This window comes from Diprion similis, chromosome 10 (assembly GCF_021155765.1).
Source record: "Diprion similis isolate iyDipSimi1 chromosome 10, iyDipSimi1.1, whole genome shotgun sequence".
Lineage (NCBI taxonomy): Eukaryota > Metazoa > Arthropoda > Insecta > Hymenoptera > Diprionidae > Diprion > Diprion similis.
In genome coordinates, this window is record NC_060114.1 from 1,609,999 (window position 1) to 1,632,166 (window position 22,168).

Below are 22,168 nucleotides of genomic sequence, written 5' to 3' on the forward strand. Positions count from 1 at the left end.
CTACTGAGCAAGTAATGAGAGAATTAGGAAAATTATTTCGGTTATTTTGCAATGAACACCATACTAAATGGGCTAGATATATACTAAATATTCAAAAGGTTTTAAATATAACTGTTCATCATAGCACTGGTTTTACTCCTCATGAATTGCAATTGGCAGAAAGTCCAATTGATAAAATACAAGAACTTATTAAATTTCCGAATTCAGTAGAATCTCCTTAACACAGTAAAATACAATTAGCTTATAAAAGAATCTTGACAAGTTTTGATAGACGCCAGAAGAATCAAAAGACCAGATCAAAAAATAAATTGAATGATAACGATTTAGTTCTTATACGTGTTCCGATACAGTCAAGTGCATTAGACAAAGTCACCCAAAAATTCTTTCATTTGTATCAAGGTCCGTTTAGAATTAAACGAACCAATGGGTGTAACGCTTCCGAATTAATAGACCCCAATGATCAAACTATTTCAAAAGGAGTTTATAATCGAACAAATTTACGCAAATATTACGAACCTGTGTAACAAATTGGAGTTGCTAGCTCAATCTGCAATCTCATTTGTGACAATGTTCACACCAACGACTGCTTACGCTAAGATAGAATAGAATATTTGTAAACAGATCGTAAGACAAATTGTACTCGTTACATGTTTAATGTTGGATTATCTTGAGATATTTTTGCAAACCCTGTAAAGATAGGGGGGGGGGGGGGGGGGTTAGATGTAACGATACATGTATTCAAAACTAGCGCCATAACGTTTGACTAATGTGGTGCGCTTGGCGACACCATTCTTGACTATGCATGTAGGTCAGCCGGAAGATCATGTGATCGGAAACCCCCCTCGACTCGTGGCTTGCAAAGAGGACAGACGTGTCTCTCAAAACTAAAGAAATGTATCAATTATAATCCAAAGCATCTTTCGGGAAGTTTAGTGGTTCAAAGTAAATTAACAAACGAAAATGTTGACACGATAAATCGACGACGCCCGGTTGGGAAAAAAGCCAATATGACGAAACCACAGCTTTAAGAAACATTAAGGGATCATCTCAGTGTGACCGCCCGACAAAATCACTGATTTTCGCGATTTCTTTTTTTCATGGTTTGGATATCCTAATCGGTCTGGGTTTTTTTGAGTAAATTAAAGCAGCGATGAAGAATACAAAATGATTTTTGTTGCCGTGATTTTTTAGTTTTTTATTATTGTTATTATTTATCAAAAATGTTGTAAAAAAAAAAGAGTCCTAATCGGTGTGAACTTTTCCGGGCTCAATTTTGATCTGAAACAAAAATTTCAAAAAGATTATTAATCTGTAGGAAACCTGCTATCGTCCTATGGAGGCTTTATTTTTTTTTTTAAACTTCCTATTTTTTTCTCGAAAAACTGTCAAAACAAAAGGCCAAATTCACTACTTTTTGTTCAAATCGCCGCCACTTTGTCAAAAAAAATTAAAAAAAAAAAACCTCTATAGGACGATAGCGGCCTTCCTACAGATTAATAATCTTTTTGAAATTTTTGTTTCAGATCAAAATTGAGCCTGGAAAAGTGGACACCGATTAGGACTCTTTTTTTTTACAACATTTTTGATAATTATTAACAATAATAAAAAACTAAAAAATCACCGCAACAAAAATCATTTTGTATTCTTCATCGCTGCTTTAATTTATTAAAAAAAACCCAGACCGATTAGTATGTCCTAACCATGAAAAAAAAATCGCGAAAATCAGTGATTTTTCGGGCGGTCACACTGAGATGATCCCTTAACGAATTTAAGTATACAGCCATGCGGCCATTCCATTAAATGTACTTTTGAGAGTCGAAGCGCTTAATGTTTGATGTTTAATGTATGAACTATACGTAAACTTCACTATATCACACGTTCGTCTTTAATAAAAATTGTTCCTTGTCGGTACTCGAAATGAGTGATATCATTATTTAATTTCCCACGGATATTTTCATATCCACGAAGAGTACTGTGTCGTTCGTTTTGCCCATTAGCTTTAACAATTTATAAATGGAGATCTATACATACAATGAAAAGAAATGACACATCTTAGACATGTATAAACATCTTTGTGATAGCTAAAAACATGTTTATAAATAATCATTGACATTTTGAAAATCTACAAGACCTGTTTCATCCAATTATTACATATTGTTAATCCCAATGATATTGAACTTTTGCATCTTAGGTTCAAATTTGAATGAACCGAGACTCTTCACAAATGAGAATAAACAAATTACTAGTGGTCAGTGAATGTTGTCTGAGTCTGTGTTTCATTAATTACCCTAATATTTCAATCGAAAAATATTAGTAGAAGATTTAATCAAATCGATTAGAATACCTAAGAAGATAGGATATGAGAGTTCTGGCCCACAATGGCGGCGTTTCGAGGGGGGGTTCCCCCCATTGCTACGGGCCGGCCGGCAGCGGCGCGCGGCGGGGGGGGGGCGAAGACTGCGCGAGGGATCCGCGGGAGGAGAGGGGGGGGGTTGGGCGTGCGGCGATTCCCCGGCGGGGGGGGGGGGGGGGGGCAAAATCCTGTCGGGTCCTGTTCGACGGCAGGAAGCTCTAAGTTAGATAACGCTAGACCACTTGACAAAAATTCCTGGAAATGCAGCCTTTTAGCTCATGCCGATAATGAATGCAGTGGGTGGTAATGTAAATAAATCTGTACATACTAAAGTTTATCATAAATGCCGGATGCAGCTGTTGAAATAAATCTGTCACACATAAAAGATTCTTCAAAAATTATTAAAAAATGCCTGATGTCGGTTACGGGAGGATGGAGAGCGGGGGCGGTACATAAAAAAATTTCCCCACGATATGCAGGTCGAGTCTTGTTTGATGGGAGAATCGTGGTGGGGACGGATGGTATATAAAATACGGATTCGTTTCGATAGTTACTCTGTTCTCATCGTCTTCTCGTCGTGAACTGTTCGTACTTGTGAATAAAGAAACTCTCATCGAAAACGCTATGGATTTGGGAAAAATCAACCACGCCAGCCGCCTGGAGAATCTGCCGACCAAGAAGATGTCGGAATTCGAAATTGGAGAGGTGTATAACGTCACCGGACTACGACTGGTCAGAACGAAATTCGGGGTACGTGTTCTGGCCGAGATTGAGGGGGAATACAACGTCTTCCTGCCACCAAGAATCGCGAAAGTTCTGCAAGAAGATTCGAATCAGCTGTCCGAAATGTGTGATATGGCTGGGGCAAATCGTCTACAGTTGAAATACTTCGGGGGAGAGTTCAACAAGTTTGAATTTTCGTGCAGTTACGTGCCATAGATAATTTACATCATCCCCTCCACTTCCATCAAATGCGAGGGGATAAAAGCTGGTGTGCGGGAACGAATAGTCAGTCTTCTACGGATATTTGAGAAAATACGAGCTTGGCATCCCTCTGCAACATGGAGATGATCCTGGACGTGCAATGTTTCATCGGTCAAGGCAACCAGCTTGTACCCAAAGAAGTCGCAGCCATCTACATGAACGGTTCGGGTTTGGAGCACATCCTCGTTAAACCACCCTGTGATTTAACCAGCCTACCAATCGAATATAGAGCTACTAACGCCTGGTTAACGCGCGTTGATCATCACGGGATACCATGGAATGCCGGCAACAAATCTCACGATGAAGTACCAAAGATTCTGAGAAAAATTGTGAGAAATGCATGTTACGTATACGTCAAAGGAGCAGAGAATAAAGCATGGTTGTCGGAGATCCTCGGTGGCACCACGCCAGTTATTAATATGGAAGATTTACACATCGAACCCCCTACACTGGTAAAATTGAAATATATGGAAGTGGCACCCTTGCACGACCTAAACCACGGATACTTCCCATCGGACGATATTTGTAAATACGCGGAAAAAGGATCGATTTGGTATGATGACAACCATGAATACATCCCGGAATACAACTGTGCCTTTGAGAACGTGCAGCGGCTGAGAAGGTGGTATTTGAAGGAGTGTACCGGCTCTCTCGAGAAATCACTCCACCTGTACGATGAATTGGCTGGTTTAAGAGCAATGAGGTCTGAGGATATCGCTTTTTTGCCGAAAGAATTCGTCTACATGTTCGCATCAAATTCCATCAATGATGTGTGGGATAAGCTGCCTGAGAATATGAAAATGGACACCAGCATCTACAGTTGCCGCAGATGTACCCTGCATTATATACCCGGACCCGATGGCGATATAGTGGACGGTCCAAACCCTCTGGTTAAAGACTGTTTGAAATGCAATCGTCTACCTAAAAAATGTAGACAATATGTTTGAAAATACCAATATAATTTACAACAATTACATCCTCGCTGATACATATAATTAGAATGCAGTATTCAATAAAATTATTTACATATTTAGAAAAAATAGAACTGATTGTAATTACATCCTAGCGCATACATAGAATTAAAATGTTATATGTAATAAGATTATTATAAAATTCGTTACATATCTTCATAACTTTCATCCGTTTTTGTGAAATAAATGTAAATATTATGAATTTCATTTGTGTGAAAATATATGATAAATAATTGTGTAATTTTTTGTAATACATGATTTTACTCCCCGAAATAATCCATAAAATCATCATCATTATCATGAGATGTGTGGCCTGGAAAAATTTCTCAAGACACTTTACCCGAAAGACTCTTCTCGGAAGGTTTTCCCGTCAAACATTGTAAAACTTTGTAACATAGATCTGCACTGCCCGCCTTTCCTCAAGTGATTTTTCCCTACTAGATAGGTTGCACATGTGACTTTTCTCCAGTCCTTTTCGTCAGATCTCATAAACATAAATCACCCGGTCAAGAGTCTAGGCATCAGAATTCATCTCTATGCCGCTCGAAGCCGCTTTTCGTCAGCCGATTCTCCCACAGGGTATCTTCAAAGTTTTATCTTTTTCACTGATAGGATAGGGATGGGCGTGTGCAGGCTCAGACGTGGTTGGCTACAATTTTTATCTTGGAGGCTGCAGCTGCTGCAGAACGCGGAGACCCCCCCCCCCTCACGATCCTTCGGCACAAGGACAGCACATCCCTTGCAGGCTCGTCAGTCTTACACAACCCGTGAAATTAAAAGTTCAGAATATCATCGTCACCAACGTCAAAGTCATGGCCGCCGAAGCATACATGGGACTCGTCGAGCAGATGGGGGAGGCGTACAATTTGTTGCGCGAGCAAATTCGCGGAGAAGGATGTCACGATGTCTTTAATCATTGGATCGGTATTGGAGTGGCAAATATAAAAGTTTTGCAAGATATTCTACAACAGCCGAGAATGAGTGTGGGGGCGAAACAGCAAATTCAACATAAGATCTTACTCATACAATCCTGGGTGGCAAAGATCCAGCAGCAACAGCGGCAGCACGGCTTGGTGATAGGCGGCAATATTGGCAGTTCTGCAGGTGTACAGTAGGATGATGTTGATAGTGCTTTTGCTAACCGGATTCGCACTGGCATTGTGACCAATCTTGGCCATAAGGATTTGGATGCCTTTCTGAGTGACGCGCAGAGGATTACCGTCGAAAAATTGAAGCTGGTGCATCGTGATGAGGGAAATGTGAAGGTCAACGTCATACTGACGTGTAAATTTCAAAACGTGAAGCACGAGGGGGTCGCCACGGAAGTCAAAAGCTTCAATACAACCAACGTGACGATCCTTCCCTCCAGTGATATAGACGGTTGGTTCGCGGAGACAAAGAACAAACTGCTCGTTAAGGTTAAAGATTTCGAACAGCGTGATTCCGGCTGGAGTATGATTGAGATTCTCAATATTGCTGTAAACGTCAACCGGTACCAGCCTCTCGCCGCGGGGACTTCAACATTCGTCACACTACCGGAGGACATTCAGCGCAAGAAGGCGGTGGTCAACGTACAAAACGACGACGAAAGATGTCTTCTCTGGGCCACAGCTGCAGTCCTGCATCCGGTCAACAAAAACGCTCAGAGGGTGCATCATTATCGTCGGCATATTTTAGAGTTCGACTGCACAGGTATCAAATTTCCCGCTACACTGCACGATGTGGGAAAGTTCGAGAAATTAAATAATTTGCAAATCAATGTATATGGAATAGAATCCGAAACCTTTTCACACCATGCAAAATCCACAAAAAGCGTCATCGTACCAATGTATTTGAGTAAAAATTTGCATAGCGCAAACGTTGACACGATTCATCTTCTAATGCTTGAAAGTAGTAATTGTGCCGAGCATGATATGAGTCGCGAATTCACACCAAGATTCCACTTTGCTTGGATCAAAGATCTCTCACGATTGGTTAGCAAACAATTGTCTCAATATAATGGCCAACTGTTTTTATGCGACAGATGCCTATGTCACTTCGCTGTGAAACACGCCTACGACCACCATCGGCAGGATTGTATTATGTTGAATAAAGTGCGCATGGAATTTCCAAGATCTGAAGATTTAAATTTAAAGTTTAAAAATTTCAAAAACAAAGGCACTGTCCCGTTTGTTGTTTACGCCGATCTCGAATGTATATTAGAATCCGAACCTGTAGACGAATTTCAAAACCGTAAAACATATGAAATTCAAAAGCATATCCCGCACAGTGTAGCATACTACGTACATTGCGCGTACGATGAGACCTTATCGGAGTTTCACAGTAAACGCGGCACCGATTGCATAGATTGGTTCATGCAGCAGCTTGAAGATTTATCGGTTAAAGTAGAGTCACGAATCAAAAATATAATTCCGATGGAGTCTCTGACCCAAGTGCAACGCGATCGTCACATGCGCGCGAAAAATTGTCATATCTGCGAAAAGCCGTTTACTCCTGAGGAGAAAAAGTGCCACGATCATTGTCACTTCGCGGGTAAATATCGCGGTCCTGCGCATAATCGGTGTAATTTGAATTTCAGAGAGTCGCACACAATTCCAATAGTTTTCCACAATTTGTCCGGTTACGATGCACATTTTTTGATTAAATCCCTAGCTTTAACTTTTCCCGGAGCGGTTACACTGCTACCCATAAATAAGGAAAAATATATATCCTTCACGAAGCAGGTTGATGGGACGATGATGCATTTGAGATTCATGGACTCGATTCGGTTTATGGCTAGCAGTATTGATAAACTTTCTTCATATTAAGGCGATGTCGATAAACGTATAACATGTAAATTTTACAATAATCCCGCGCAGTTCAGCTTGATGACCCGCAAAGGCGTTTTTCCTGACGAATACGTCGATTGTTGGGAGAAACTCGACGAAACTCAATTACCTGCAAAGAATCATTTCTACTCACATCTCTGCAATTCGAATATCACAGACGCCGATTATGAGCACGCTAAAAATGTCTGGGAAGAATTCCGTTTAGAGTCTTTGGGGGCCTATTCCGATTTATATTCAAAGACTGATGTTTTGTTACTTGCTGATATTTTCGAAAATTTCCGGGTTAGCTGTTTTAAAACATACGTTTTAGATCCGTTGCACTACTACACGGCACCGGGGCTTGCTTTTGACGCGATGCTTAAACACACAAAGGTGAATTTCCAACTTTTCGATGACCCCGAAATGGTTTTATTTATTGAAAGAGGCATTCGAGGTGGCGTAGCGCAATGTTCTAATCGACACGCTCGCGCCAATAACAGATTTATGGGCAAAGATTTTGATCCGAAGGTGGAATCGTATTTTATGTATTACGATGTGAATAATCTTTACGGTGCGGCTATGAGTGCACATTTACCAATCAACTCGTTCGAGTGGGAGCATGATCCTATCGATATAACAACTCATCCGGACGATTCGCCGATCGGTTACATCCTGGAGGTGGACTTGGACTACCCTACAGAGCTCCACGAGGAACGCAAAGACCTACCTCTCTGTCCGGAGCATTTCACACCGCCAGGTAGTAAAATCCCTAAACTCGCCACCACCCTTCTCCCCAAAACGAAGTATATACTACACTATAGAAATTTAAAGCAATGTCTGAGTTTAGGTTTGAAATTAGTCAAAGTGTATAGAGTTTTGAAATTCGCACAATCTCCATGGCTCGAGCCTTACATCACGCTCAACACCAACATGCGCAAACAGTCCAGAAACGAATTTGAGAAAAACTTTTACAAATTGATGAATAACGCTGTGTTTGGTAAGACTATGGAGAATGTGCGAAATCACACGGATGTCAGATTAGTTACAAAATGGGAGGGAAGAGGTGGTGCCAGAGCGCTTATCGCTAGGGCAAACTTTCATAGCTGCACCGTATTCAAGACTGATATGATTATTATAGAAATGAATCGTGTCAAAGTTTACTTTAATAAACCAATTTATATCGGTGCGGCGATCTTAGACCTTTCGAAAATTATTCTGTACGATTTTCATTACAATTATATAAAGCCGAATTTTCCCGACAAAAAAGCTAAATTGTTGTACACCGACACTGACAGCCTTATTTACCAATTTAATGTACCCAACATCTACGATATCGTCAAACGTGATGTTGACTCAATGTTTGACACCTCGGACTACCCTCCCGACAATGTGTACGGTATTCCGCTCAAGAACAAGAAACGTCTGGGCATAATGAAGGATGAGAACAACGGGAAAATTATGACAGAGTTCATTGGGTTGCGAGCGAAGCTGTACACCTTTATGACGATGGGCGAGGATGACAGCAATGGTACGAGAGTAAGCAAACGCGCAAAGGGTGTCAAAAATTCAACGCTGAACACCATCACGTTTGACGATTATAAGCGCTGCCTGTTGGCTTACAAGGAATTGGCTCGATCTCAATGTCTAATTCGTAGCAAAAAACATCAAGTAAGCACTATCGTACAGAAGAAATTGGCTCTGAGTTGGCAAGATGACAAGCGGCAATTGATACCGGGGCAGACCGACACCTTACCTTGGGGGTTTGCTGCTGCCCCATAAAACTAATTATAGGATTAGCTGTATGTATAAAACTGCCACGAATACTTACGTTCGACACCTTGGACGATCCTTTGTGAAATTATTTATTCAAAAATGAAAAAAAGTTTTCCAGAAACGAAAAAAAGTTTTCCAAAAACAAAATCCCCATTTGATTAACACGTAAAAAAAGTTTTCCGGAAATGAAAAAAAGTTTCCCGATAGTGAAAAAAAGTTTTCCAGAAATGAAAAAAAGTTTCCGAAAATAAAAATGTGTATTAACCGTAAGGAAAAAAATATCTTGTATCATTATTATTGCTACGGATATAGTATATAAGTGCACATGGAAAAGAATTGTGGAGATATTTTGTATAACTGTATGTTTTATTGTTATTTTGAAAAATACATAGAAATTATGTTACATGTCTGTTTCATTTATCCAACTGTTGTGTGAATTGTCAAATCCCAACCACTTCACATAGAGCTGATTCCCACGTTTGCGTAATACTTTCTCCACCAGGTAGCCATCGGGATATTTTACTTTGCTGAGTTCTTCCTCGTAGTAGAAGCCTCCTTCGATGGAATGATCTTGATAATCGGTAAGTTTGTACGTCGGGGGATTGGTATTTTTCACCTCGCTCACGGTGAATATTTCAGTCGTCCAGTTGGGCGTATAGCCTTTTTCGAATACATTTTTGTACTTGCTGACCCGGACTCGATCGCCAACTTTAAATTTCCGCTTCCGATTACTCCGCTTGATTTGGCGGGGCTTGTAAACGCTTCGATATAGTTGTTTTTCGTTGACTGTGCTGTTATCCACCGGCTTCATTCAAATCGTGCGATGCTTGGTGTTGTTGTATGATTCCATTAGATCGCTCAAAATGTCAATCCACTTGTAAGATCCTCGAAGAGTAAACCGCTTCCACATTTTATTTTTCAACGTTCGATTAAATCGCTCGCATATAGACGCCTTTAAATTGCTGAATGTCGAATACATGTTGATATCGTGCCGCTTGATGAGTGTCTTGAATTCGCTGTTGTAAAATTCTCTGCCCTGATCGACGTGTAGATGCTTTGGTATGCGGTTCTGTGTTAGTACGGATACCATGGCGGTAGTCACATCTTTTCCACTCTTGGACTTTATCGGTACCGCCCACGCGTACTTGGAAAATATGTCGATGATTGTAAGCAGGTATTTGTAGCCCTTGTTGTGCGAGCTATATGCGGTCATGTCAACGAGATCTGCTTGCCAGGTCTCATCGAGTCCGCGTACATCTACGAATCAGCGCGGATAATTGCGTCGAGCCGGTCTGTGAAGTTCAGCAGCTATTGTCGCCTTCATTGTTCCTTGCTCTTTGCCGCTCGATTTTTCAACTCTTCTTCCAACCGCTTTTGTTCCTCGACCGAAACTGATACCGCGCTGATTTGCTCCAGTAACGTTACTCGTGCATGAAGCTTCTGAACGATCTCCAATAATCCAATTACGTAATCGTGATTACTCCTGTTACGCGCGCGCACCGGTTTAAGGATCTCATCGATTCTCTTAATGCGCTCCTCGTACGATTCTCTTAAACTGTTTAGAACTTTCAGGGGAACAGCATCGTTGGGCTGCTGAGGATCGGCTGTGTTACACAATCGTTTACCGTCCAAATCGTACTGATTGTCTGGAGTGATTTTAAATCCGACGCCTGGAGGTCCACGAATAAATTTTTTACCCCCACCACGGCCCAACTGTCGTCCAAATATATCTATGCTCATCGCTGGGTGGTCACCGAAGGAATGACGAATGTATGCCGATCTACCGCTAATAAATGATTCCAGCTTCCCGCAGCTCTTCAATAATCGCGACTATTTCATTGGAATGGCTGGTATTTCCCGCAGCCTGCGATGCCATAAGTAGCCGAAGACGATCTACAATTTCATTTGGATCATCCCAGTAGACGTAATCCACTTCTTGCCTCTCCTTTCGCGCAATTTTATATTCGGGTAAGCCTTTACCGGATTTTTTCGACGAGCCAAGATGTTGTGCAATGAAATTTCTATACTTTGCACTTTTTGAATCATCGCGAAGACTTCCATCGGCTTGGTATCGTTTCCGATGTGCATTTGTCATCCTCACAATTTTTATGTAATTATTCTTGTCCGTATCATTCACAACCGTGGCATCGGGTGATTTTTTAAACAATAATTCGAGTAACCCTGGTGTACTTTGGTAACTTTCATCTCCCACATTGATCAGATTATCGACAAAACTAATTTGTGAATGACCCATCATCATACTGTTTATCAACTTTCGAACGCCATATGCGGTATCTAAATCCTTCTTTTTACTTGTGCTGAACATTTTCAAATATCGTGCCACGTGATTCACTGTTTTCCTCACTGGTGTACTTGTAGTGGAAATTTCACCAAATTTCAATGTTTTATCGTGCGCATCCTTGAAATCCTCCTCATCATCCATATCCTTATCCCCATCCTCGCCATCCTCGGTACTCGCATCATCTTTTTCTTCTTTTTTCATCGCTATATCAGACGATTCTGTTTTAATTTCTTCTTTAATATGCTGCTGCTGCTGCTTCGAAGTATCCACCAATTCTTGCAACGGTGTTACGAGGGGCTTGAACACCTCCCCCATAACCTGGTCGGTCGTGTCTTTGTCCAACTTGATCATCTTGTGCTTCCGACGTATGACATCGCTTGCTTTCGATATTTCACTCAGCGTATCGCTATGCTTACGAATCTTGACACTCTCCATGTTGCCGACTTGATCGTCACAATTGAACTGTGTGAGTTTGCGTTAGTTTATGCTTATAAAGCAGTCAAATCCCTTCCTGTATCTTCCCTCGTTGATTTCACTATCCTTGTCAATTACGACAAAACTGTATTTACCGTCATTCCAGCATGCCGAACATAAGTCCTTAAATTGTTGATATGTCATGTCGGTGTTCACGTGATCGTTGTAGATATGTTTCAGATTCATTTCATCTTGTCGAAATAGCACCAATAAGTTTGCATTGTCACGCACCAGGTGTTTCGGAATACGTGCATACGTTTGACTAAGATAAAAGCTATCGACGTCGCGATGCCTGCCCATGCTGAAGTAGGCTCTGATATTATCTTGCTTCTCACACGCCACATCGTCAAAAATCATAACAGAGTTAGGGTGGGCCTCTTCTGGTTTGACAACCTGATCGTCCTCACCAGACGGAAAATAGCCCACACCCTGCATGGATTCTAGTAACTTTTCCAAAAATTGATATTTTGGCTGGATGAGGGATTTTGAATAAACGTAGACATTTTCGAATCTCAATCCGTTGCCATGGGTGATTAGAGAGAGGAGAGCGTTCGTTTTACCACAATTCGATGGGCCGCAAAAAATTGCCCTCACGGTATTTGGTAGTAATTTTCCATGACGTTTCTCTTTCCTCTTCCTCCCCCGACGAACCATTTTGTCGAAACTTGCAACAGGTAGTTTGTCAGTCTGATCTTGAAATCTCATGATGCTCGGTTAACGCGACAACGAGAACTAAGATGACCGCATATAAATTCATCCTTTTATAGAACTCGCGTTAGTTGCTGTTCGACTGTGAAGACGTGCACACGTAAGAGACGCGGTGGTGGTTTGCTAAACAAAATCATCAATCATCTCCCAGTTGAATTGCACGTGCCTGGGTATCAGTACTGCGGACCCGGAACAAAATTGGTCAAGAGGTTGGCACGCGGTGATCCGGGTATCAATCCATTGGACGCTGCATGTAAAGATCACGACATTGCATATGCAAGGAATCGAGATATCGCTGCGAGAAATCTGGCCGACAAAGTGCTTGCCGAGAAGGCGTGGAATCGTGTTTTAGCCAAGGACGCTAGTGTGGGTGAAAAAGCTGTCGCGTGGGGAGTCACCAACACCATGAAAGCTAAATCTAAACTCGGTATGGGTTTAGCAAGGAAGCTGTCGAAACTTGGAGCCGGTGCGAAGTCACAGAAAAAACCCTCAACGGGTGGGAAGACTAAACAGCAGAAGAGGACAATAAATCTTAAATCTATCATTAGGGCAGAAAAAGGCCTCCATGCGACCAGGTCATAAAGCTGTCGAGTCGGCGTTGGCCGGTACCCGTGCGGCTGCGCGTGAGGCAGGGAAGAATGTTCGTGTGCCCCGTGTTATACCCGTGCCCGAAAAAATTGGCGGCATCCTACCCCTCCTCATTCCAATTTTGGCTGGTCTAAGCGCAACGGGAGCTCTAGCAGGTGGTGCTGCAGGCATAGCTAAAGCAGTCAACGAGGCTAGCGCCAACAAACATCAGTTGAGTGAGACCAAACGACACAATGCAACAATGGAGGCGATTGCGTTGGGCAAGGGATTATACCTGAGACCGTACCGCAGTGGCATGGGTCTGTACTTACAACCGGCAAAAAACTAATAAACCCGTGAAAGAAATTAGGAGGGCAGCCATAAAAAAAATCAGGGCCCATAAGGGTTTGAATATGGATTCCCTATTAGGGATTTCCACAACACAATCGGACTAGGCCCCGACAGGAAAATATCAGGGTTGAATTATTTATTCAAAAAAGGTCGCAGCGAGGTAAATGATAAGGGGCCCAGGCGGGATTCATCAGGGCAGTAGTTATTACAGAGCATACAATATTTGCAAAGTTATTTTTTAAAATTTCTAGTTTTTAGACTTATTTTCCAAAGATGTGATATTGTATATTTAAGGTATCGGTAAAACCCTAGGTTAGTTCACTTGAAATAAACATACACGTGGAATTTTACTATTAATAATTTATATTTTATAAACATTCAGAATGTTTGGAAAATAAATTTAACAATACAAAAATAGTAAAAAAAAAATATATTCATGCGTGCAGGAATGCCAGCACATATGTACGTACAACACCGTTTGGTTGCGTCGACATTTTTAATTGGACTAATTTCCGTTCAATGCTCGTGACAGGATAAACAGCATCAACCGAATTTTTTGAGGTAATTCGCCATTCGTAAACTTTTGATGAGTTTGTTGGGTACGCGAATACATTTGTTTTTTTTTCCACACTTTTGCTTCAATGTACAAACATTCTTCAGACTCGTTACGTCCGAAAATTCTCTTAATCTCCGCGACGTATCCATTATGCAAAAGCACAACGTTATCTGGCGTTCTCGTACCAATAAATGTGGAGTAATTAAAAATAAAATTTTTTACAATCACTTCTCCATTTTCGAGATACTTCTGACCAATCTGAAATTTCGAAGGAATTTCTATCAGTCTACGGGAAACGATACTTTTTTCATAATGCCGGCGACAAAATTGCACCAAGGGTCGATTCGGAGTTCTGATTGAGCGTTTCATTGTTCCAAGATGACTCTCAAAAGGAAAACAATTGATTTTACTTAAATCACAACCCATATTTTCAACGTCATCGACGACGTGACAGAGATTATGAATGTTTATGGTCTGAGCTTGTTCGCCGTACAAAATTGGCACTGAAAGTACAAAGAGATTCAAATATTTCCTGGCTTTTTCTTTGTATAACGGAGCCAATGTTTCATTACATAAAATTCTGAAGCTAGTGTGCGGCAATAAGAAGTGATTGTATAAATTTTCGGGCAATAAATTTTTCAGAACGATAGGACCGCAATACAAAAGAAAGAATCTGAATTCGGTGGCTTTCCATTTAAATACACAAGCGATTGATCTCATCTTTCGTTGAAATTCTTTTGGCATTTGAGCTTTGAATGAAATCAATCTGCGAGAAAGTTCGTGTCTGCTTCTCAAGTTCATTCGCACTTTCAACGGTCCAGATACAAGCATCTCTAATATTTTTCTCATAGCTCCGACGCAGGCCAGATGCATGAAATCCAACGGAAAGATGGTCGTTATATCGATGTCCTGCTCGATTTGTTCGAAAGGAGAATTTCCGACATGGTGTTCGGGGTCCAGTCTCTCTCGAAAAGACATGTTGGATCGTTTTGGATGATCAACTCCAGGGTAAACTATTTGAGTTTTTTTTGGTCCAACTTTAATGGGGGTCCCATAGACGGTGCAACGTTCGCAGGCACAGTAGCCACCGTGTCCTTTGGTACCTATGAAAAAAAAACAAAAACAAAAAATTGAGGAGGATTGTAAGTCAGTGCCGTTAATGAAATAAATGAAATTGAAAAAGCACCTCTACAAAAAGCACGAGCCGGAGTGTCGGCAGGAAGGGCTTTCCAATTGACTTTAAAAATCTTATCGTCCAACCGGAAACCATCTCGGTGCAAGGTATTCAATTCGTTTATGAGATCTTCAAAAAAATCGGTTGAGTCCTTGGGCTTGCCAGCTCCAGCATAGATGGCAACTTCAAATGGCTTATACACGTCGGGCTCATAATAAATTTGACATAAAATCGGCCAAAAAGAAGTTTTTCCGGATTTGGATAACGGCAGTCCATCTACATTGAAAATTAAATTAATATCTCCTTCGTGGAAGCCGGCGAGACATTTTTCCAACCCAGTTGCGATTCCGAAGTATACAAATTCTCCAGGCTCTCCATCTGTTGAGCTTTCCATACTTCGAATATTGTAATTGGCATGGCGTGTACCCAAAAACGTCACAGCAGTTTTTGGTAAGTCAGGGAGTATTCTTTCTCTCAGGATGAGAAATAGTTGTTCGAGATGCGTGTGACTAATTTGAGTGCTCACAGCCCACCGACGAAGACCCTCAATTTCTTTCGAGAGTGGTGGTTCGTCGTCACTTTGTCTTTCTTCCTCGGCGACAAGATCAAAGTCTTCGTTTAAAACATTCTCTCTCATCACGTCTGAATTTGGACTCCCAATTCCATCGTGTTCGTGTCCATAATCGATGTTGTCGCCGACTTGGACAGCTGTTTCTTCCCCTATAATATCGTTCATATTCTCGATAAATGCGAATTCTTTTGAACGAGTCCAGATTATGGAATAAAAAATTTTTAACGTGATATTATACTTACCATAAACACTCTCTTCGCTTTGTCTATTCGCTCCCATATCAGCTGTTTTTATCTCGCTTGCAATTTCCTTGAGAAGTATTCTGCTCTTTCGTTTACGAGCACAAGCACGTTTTTTTTTACGTTTATCCATATCAAATCTGCGTTATTCACTCTCGTTATTCACCATTCGTTATTCACTCTCGAGAAAAATATTTGGTTCGTAAAATTCAGTCACGTCGTATTTCGCGTAAGAAGTTTTATATGAGCATTCGCTCCGTGTGCATGTGCATACCTATACACACTCACCAAAGTGAGAATGTATTGTCGATTTTGACTAGTGGCGTCGCCACTAGTATGCATGTACACGCGGCTACGCAATCTCACTTTGGTGAGTGTGTATAGGTATGCACGCCGGCGAGAGAGTTGTAAACCGACGCTGAATTCCCTCCAAAAACACCGTCGTACGCGCCAAGAGCCATGCATCGTATTGTATACATATATGCATACATAGACACATTCGTGACTGTTCGTGACCGCGAGCACCAGCAGCGTCAGTAATAACGAAAGTAATATGCCAGTGTGTTTGTACCCGAACATTACTTCGGCTGGACTACGTCGAATAGTACGCTGTACCGAGTTATTAAGCGCCAGCTGGACTGCACCTAGAACCTCGTGCCATTTATTAGGGGCTTTTGCTAACTTACATATTGCTGGAACAATCGTCCGGTTATAGCGCTCTATTTGTCCATTAGCTCTTGGTGTTTGAACGGCGATTCTCACGTGCTGAATCCCTCGGTCGATGCAAAACTCCTCACATTCGTGACTCGTGAATGCTGAGCCGCGATCTGAAATGATACGTTTGGGTATTCCAAAAATATTAAAAACAATGTTAAGTGCCTTGATTGCCTCAGCTGTATTAGTGGTTTTTACAGCTTGGAAGATTGTGAACTTCGTAAATCCGTCCACCATTTCAAAAATGTGTCTGTGCCCGGCCGTCGTCTTAATTAATGGTCCAACATGATCTATGTGGATAGTCTTCCATGGCGTTGTGCCCTTTTCAATAGTGTGTAAGAAACCTCTTTTCAAATTCGATTGTTGGTTAAATTCGAGGCATTTTATGCAGTTTGGCAAACATTTCTTGACATATTTTTTCATATTACGGAAGTAATATTTCCTCCGTATCTCTGCGGCAGTTTTGTCAGCTCCTTGGTGTGCGACCCTTTTGTGCATTTTCATTACTAGATCGTGTCGTAACCCTTTTGGTACCGCAAACAAGTATTCCTGCTTCGCAATTCTGAATAACTTTCCATTAATGATCTCGTAGTCTTGTACTTTTTCTTTTCCTTCAGTGATCTTTTTCTTGATGTCCATAATTTCAGGGTCTACGTCTTGAAGTAGCAGCAGCCCATCGTATCCGTCGTCTTCGATAAGTACGGAGTTTACGTCATAACATCTGCTCAGTCCGTCGACGTGTGTCATTTTCTCAGCCTTCTTATGTCGGGTTGTAAAAGTATAATCCTGGAATGTCACGCTCCAACGTGCAATTTTCTTATTCATAATCTTCTTTTTTAGGGTCTGTCTCATGGCTTCGCAATCAGTAACCAACACGAACGGTTTTCCCAAAACATAAATACGGAATCTCTCTAGTGCTTTTACTACTGCGAGTGTCTCAAGTTCAAAGCTATGGTAATTCTTCTCCTCACTTGTCGTCTTAGCACTGAAGTAATATACTGGGTGAAATACTCCATCTTCTTGTTTCTGAAATAGGATTGCCCCATAACCATGACTACTCGCGTCAGTGTGGATTTCTGTCTCTTTGTCCGGGTCGTAGATCTTCAGAACTGGTTCACTCGTCAATATTCTTTTCAGTTTCTCGATGGCTTCGATGTGTACCTTAGAAATTTCAAACTTTGCCTCTTGTTTTAATAAGTCGGTGAGTGGTCTTGCTATAAGTGAGTAGCCCTGTACGAATCTCCGGAAATAACCTGTGAGACCCAGGAATCCTCGTAATTGCTTCCGTGTTGTTGGTATTGGATATTGGCGAACCGCTTGCGTCTTAATTGATCCAGGTTTTATTTTATCTTTGGTGATTCGGTATCCGAGATACTCTAGATCTTCCTTGGCAAAAGAACATTTATCTATCCTTACTCGAAGTCCATACTCCTTCATTCTATCCGTGACTAGTTTGGTGTATTCCAAGTTTTCTTCCAACGTCTCTGTAGCGATGAGCAGATCATCCATATAAATCTGCACTTTCCTGGTCCTAATTAAATCTTCAAAAATCCGGTTGATGCATCTCTGGAAGATAGAGGGAGCATTGGTTAACCCGAAAGGCATCTTTAAAAATTCATATTGTCCTCCTGGTACTACGAATGAGGTGTATTTGATGGATTTTTCTTCGATTGGAATATGGAAGAATCCATTTTTAAGTCAATGGTTGTAAAATAGGAAGCTCCACTCAAGTTACTAATCAAGTCATCTATGTGTGGGAGAGGGAAGCTATCCTTGACTGTCAATTTATTTAGTTCTCTATAATCGATGCATAATCTGTATTCTCCTGTTTTTTTCTTTACTAATACTATCGGGCTTGAGTATTCAGAATTACTAGGCCTAATTATGCCTTCGGTCAGGTAATTTTCCAAGATTTTTTCTACTGCATCTCTCTCGTGATGTGACAATCTTCGCGGAGTGCATCTTACGGGTCTATCATTTTTGACGTCTATTCTTAAAGCCAAAAAGTAATTTTCCAAGATTTTTTCTACTGCATCTCTCTCGTGATGTGACAATCTTCGCGGAGTGCATCTTACGGGTCTATCATTTTTGACGTCTATTCTTAAAGCCACAGGGAGCTCACGTACTTCATTAGGGTTATATTTACTTAAGCATCCGCTGATTTCTTCTCGTACCTTCATTTTTTGAGTCGGGGTTACCTGTGATCCAAAATTGATTTTTGGTGCGTCTGGTTCGGTAGCTTCCACCTCAATATTCATGACCATTGCGGCGGCGTCCTCCCATTGGTTGTCCCGTTGTTGAAATGTGATCTCGCCTCCTTTTACCGTCCAGTCCACAGAATCCAGGAAGGCTTGACCAAGGACCAAATCGACGTTGCAGGAGTTGTTGGGTACTACTGCAGCTGGAATTTTGTACATCTTGCCATCAACAAGGCCTTCATATTCTAAAACTTGCGAGCTAGAGGTCTGGGCATTCCCGAATCCTCTTAGTGTCCTTAACTGACTATTCGTATTATGTATTATGACTTTTGGTATACAGTGCTCTTTAATCAAATTTAGGGTACTACCTGTGTCGATCAAGGCAGACAACATGCCTCCTTGAACTTTAATGGTTTTATAATACCTCGAGGTGTCCCTTGGATAGTCCGCAGTTCGAATATGCATCATTCCTGTTCTTTCTGAAGTTGAGACTGTTGATGGGTTGGTGCATAATCTTGAGATGTGTCCTTCCTGTCCACATTTAAAACATGTTGGCGGTCCACGTCTGTTGTCCTTGCTTTGTCTCCAATGGCATCGGTCGCTTGTGTGGTTCTCCTTTTCACAAATCTCACATCTCAGCAATGTCTTCTTCTTAGCGTCGATTCTAATATCTCTAAAATCTCGTCCATCTTTCGGATCCTTTGGTTTATCCCAATTGGACATCTCAATCGATAAAAGTCTTAAATCTTTAAAAAGGGATGTAGGTGTAACATGTCGGGCGGCGACAAGCTGCGTTCGTATCGTGAAATTGTCAATTCCCCTAATGATATACGAAATTATTTCAGCATCAGTCATTTTGGCTTTCTTTGTCAGATTTAGTTTGTCCAAATAATAGTCTTCGAGTCGTTCTCCTTTTCTCCATCGTCTGTTTTTTATCTTATCCATCAATCGGACTGGATCTTGGTCTTCGTCGAACATCTGTTTCACTTCTTCACGAATAGTAGCCCAGTCTTTGCCACACGCGTTCTCACATGTCTCGTACCACTTCCGTACGCCATCAGTAAATTTATTAGTCGCGAGAATTTTCACGGTGTCGTCAGAGAGGTTATACAGAGTTTGTATTTCGTCAATTCGCTTTAACCACATGTCTAGGCTCATGGCCTCATTTTCTTTATTACCGAAAGGAGGTACCTGAGAAGCAATTTCTGTGTACGGGATCCTGTAATTTGTCTGTTGCTCTTCACTATTTGTAGTGTTAACTAGTTGAGCGTCCGCTCGATCGGCTCGCTCCCGCAGGGTGACTATTTCTTTATCGCGATCTCCCAACAGCTGGGTCATTTGTGTTAATTGAGCCATCATACTGTCCAACACGCGCTGGTATTGAGTACGTTCGGCCCGAAACTCGACCAGTAACGTTGTCGGGTCGGTCATCGTTTCAAAACAAATCCAATACTACACTTTTCTCGCCACGAAGTGTTTATTGTTTTCTTTTGAACGCGTTCGCACCCACTCGTCGATAACCGTCGTTTAGCGCGTGTCGTCAACGACGCTTCTTCCGAGATCGTGGCTGCGTTCAAAGTTCAAGATTTAGTGTGGCAAAACTACACACACACACACACACGCAACGCGGTACGCGGGACCTCGCGGGGTCTATCTATCTCACTCAACTATCCAAGATGTCTACCCAAGTTCCGCCACGTTTTGCCTCGTGGACACAGGGAACCGGCTTTCCTGATTTTTACTGTTCTAGGTCGATCACAGGGAGTTTTCGTAACTCCGTCAACTTCACACAAAACAGATGCTTCTCCGCTACACACTTTCGACTTTCTAAATGATGTAGTCACAGGGAAAAGTTGTTATCAAAATTGCTAATTTCCGTTCACGCGACAAGTTTCTGAGATTCATCCCACTTCTGAAATCTGTAGGAATCCTGTAATTGGTGGGCGGTCGGGGTTAAATAAATGGGTTCTCTCAGATATCACGTCCTATTTTATAATGTTGTTTGTATAGTTTTATTATTTAGTGGAATTTACAGTTCTGCCCTTCTGGCTCGTCACGATTTTACACGTCTTTTTTACCCAATTTGTCACTGCCTTCTGCCTCTTGCTACTCTACTATTCGCGGTAGGCGGCGTACCTGTCTTCCTATATCTAAGTAATTGTATGTGGGGGAAAGAGAGGGGGGGGGGAAGATGTCTACAATTCGTAGATAACGATGACAATTTTAATTATTACGAAAACGATTTTTGTCACAGCATACTAGTGAGGTTAAATTTCCTCGCGCATTTTTTGGATCGCAGTTATATTACATTCGTCATATCTTTCCTGTTAATTTAGATTGTATATTCTTAGATAACAATGAAAATTTTTATTAAAAATACGATGTTTATTGCACCGTATTAGTGAGATTAAATTTTCTCGTGCATTTTTTGGGTCACAGTTGTAATAAGTTTTGTTTTTACAGTGAAGTCTCAAAAACGACAAATACGACCGTATCAACTTGTCAGTTTTGTTAACGAAATTGATAAAAAAGGTAAGCGCGCAGTTGAGTGCGTGCCAAGTTCTTGGGTTTCTTATGACAAGGAACTTGGATCATTGGTCGTACGATACATGGCACCTCCATACAAGGAGGAAGACAAACTACTCATCCGCACCCTCATTCAAAGCAGAGGAGATCCACCAGAAAGTTGGCTTTCATATCCAGTCACCTTACAAGGCGACGCAAGTAAGGCTTTAATCCAACTTCAAATTATATTGACCATGTATTTTTATTTTTTTGTATTAATGTTTTTTTTTCCAATTGATTGTTAAATAGAAACGCATGTCAAGGGGTTGAAAAGAGTAAAAAAACTCTGCGATCAAGAATATGCGTATACAACTATGTCAGAAGATATGGGAGAAAAAAACTCGAGAAATTACCACGCTGATAAAAAAGAAAAAAACACACGATGCGAAGACAGTAAAAAATATGTTGAGTCGACGAAATTTGTCTTCAGAGTCGGACGAGAATGGTTCAGGTGATACATTTAGTTTGATTTACTCTTTTACTTATTTATTTATCTAAAAATGTGAAAAGTGAAAAAAAAATGTACTAACTGCAGTCTTTTTCACATTTTCAGCTTCTTCTGAAGAGAGTTTTTCTGACTCAGAATCTACGGCTGCGAATTTTCGTCCAAAAAACAAAAATTCCCGTCAAAAGAACGTGCCGAAAAAATCAGCTGCTCAAGTTCCCGTTGAGAAAAATAATAACAACGCTCCATTGAAAGACGTGGACGCATCGCCTGTTTGCAAGCAGCCATCGACTTCATCATATCCGTTGAATACAGAGAATACAACGGACAAAGAAAAAGTGGCAAATAAAAATACACCCGTCGATGCAAAAATTTCATCCACTCGCCAAGAATTTCAAAAAAAGGAAATTCGTTTC

The 22,168-nt window shown here is 41.2% G+C and overlaps 1 protein-coding gene across 1 annotated transcript; it reads right to left on the minus strand.

Annotated features, from left to right (window-relative positions):
• Window positions 1-18,178: 18,178 nt before the first annotated feature.
• On the minus strand, window positions 18,179-20,173 carry LOC124411357. Its single transcript, XM_046890451.1, has one exon. It carries the CDS (start codon window positions 20,171-20,173, stop codon window positions 18,179-18,181), a length of 1,995 nt encoding a protein of 664 aa, XP_046746407.1.
• Window positions 20,174-22,168: the final 1,995 nt, after the last annotated feature.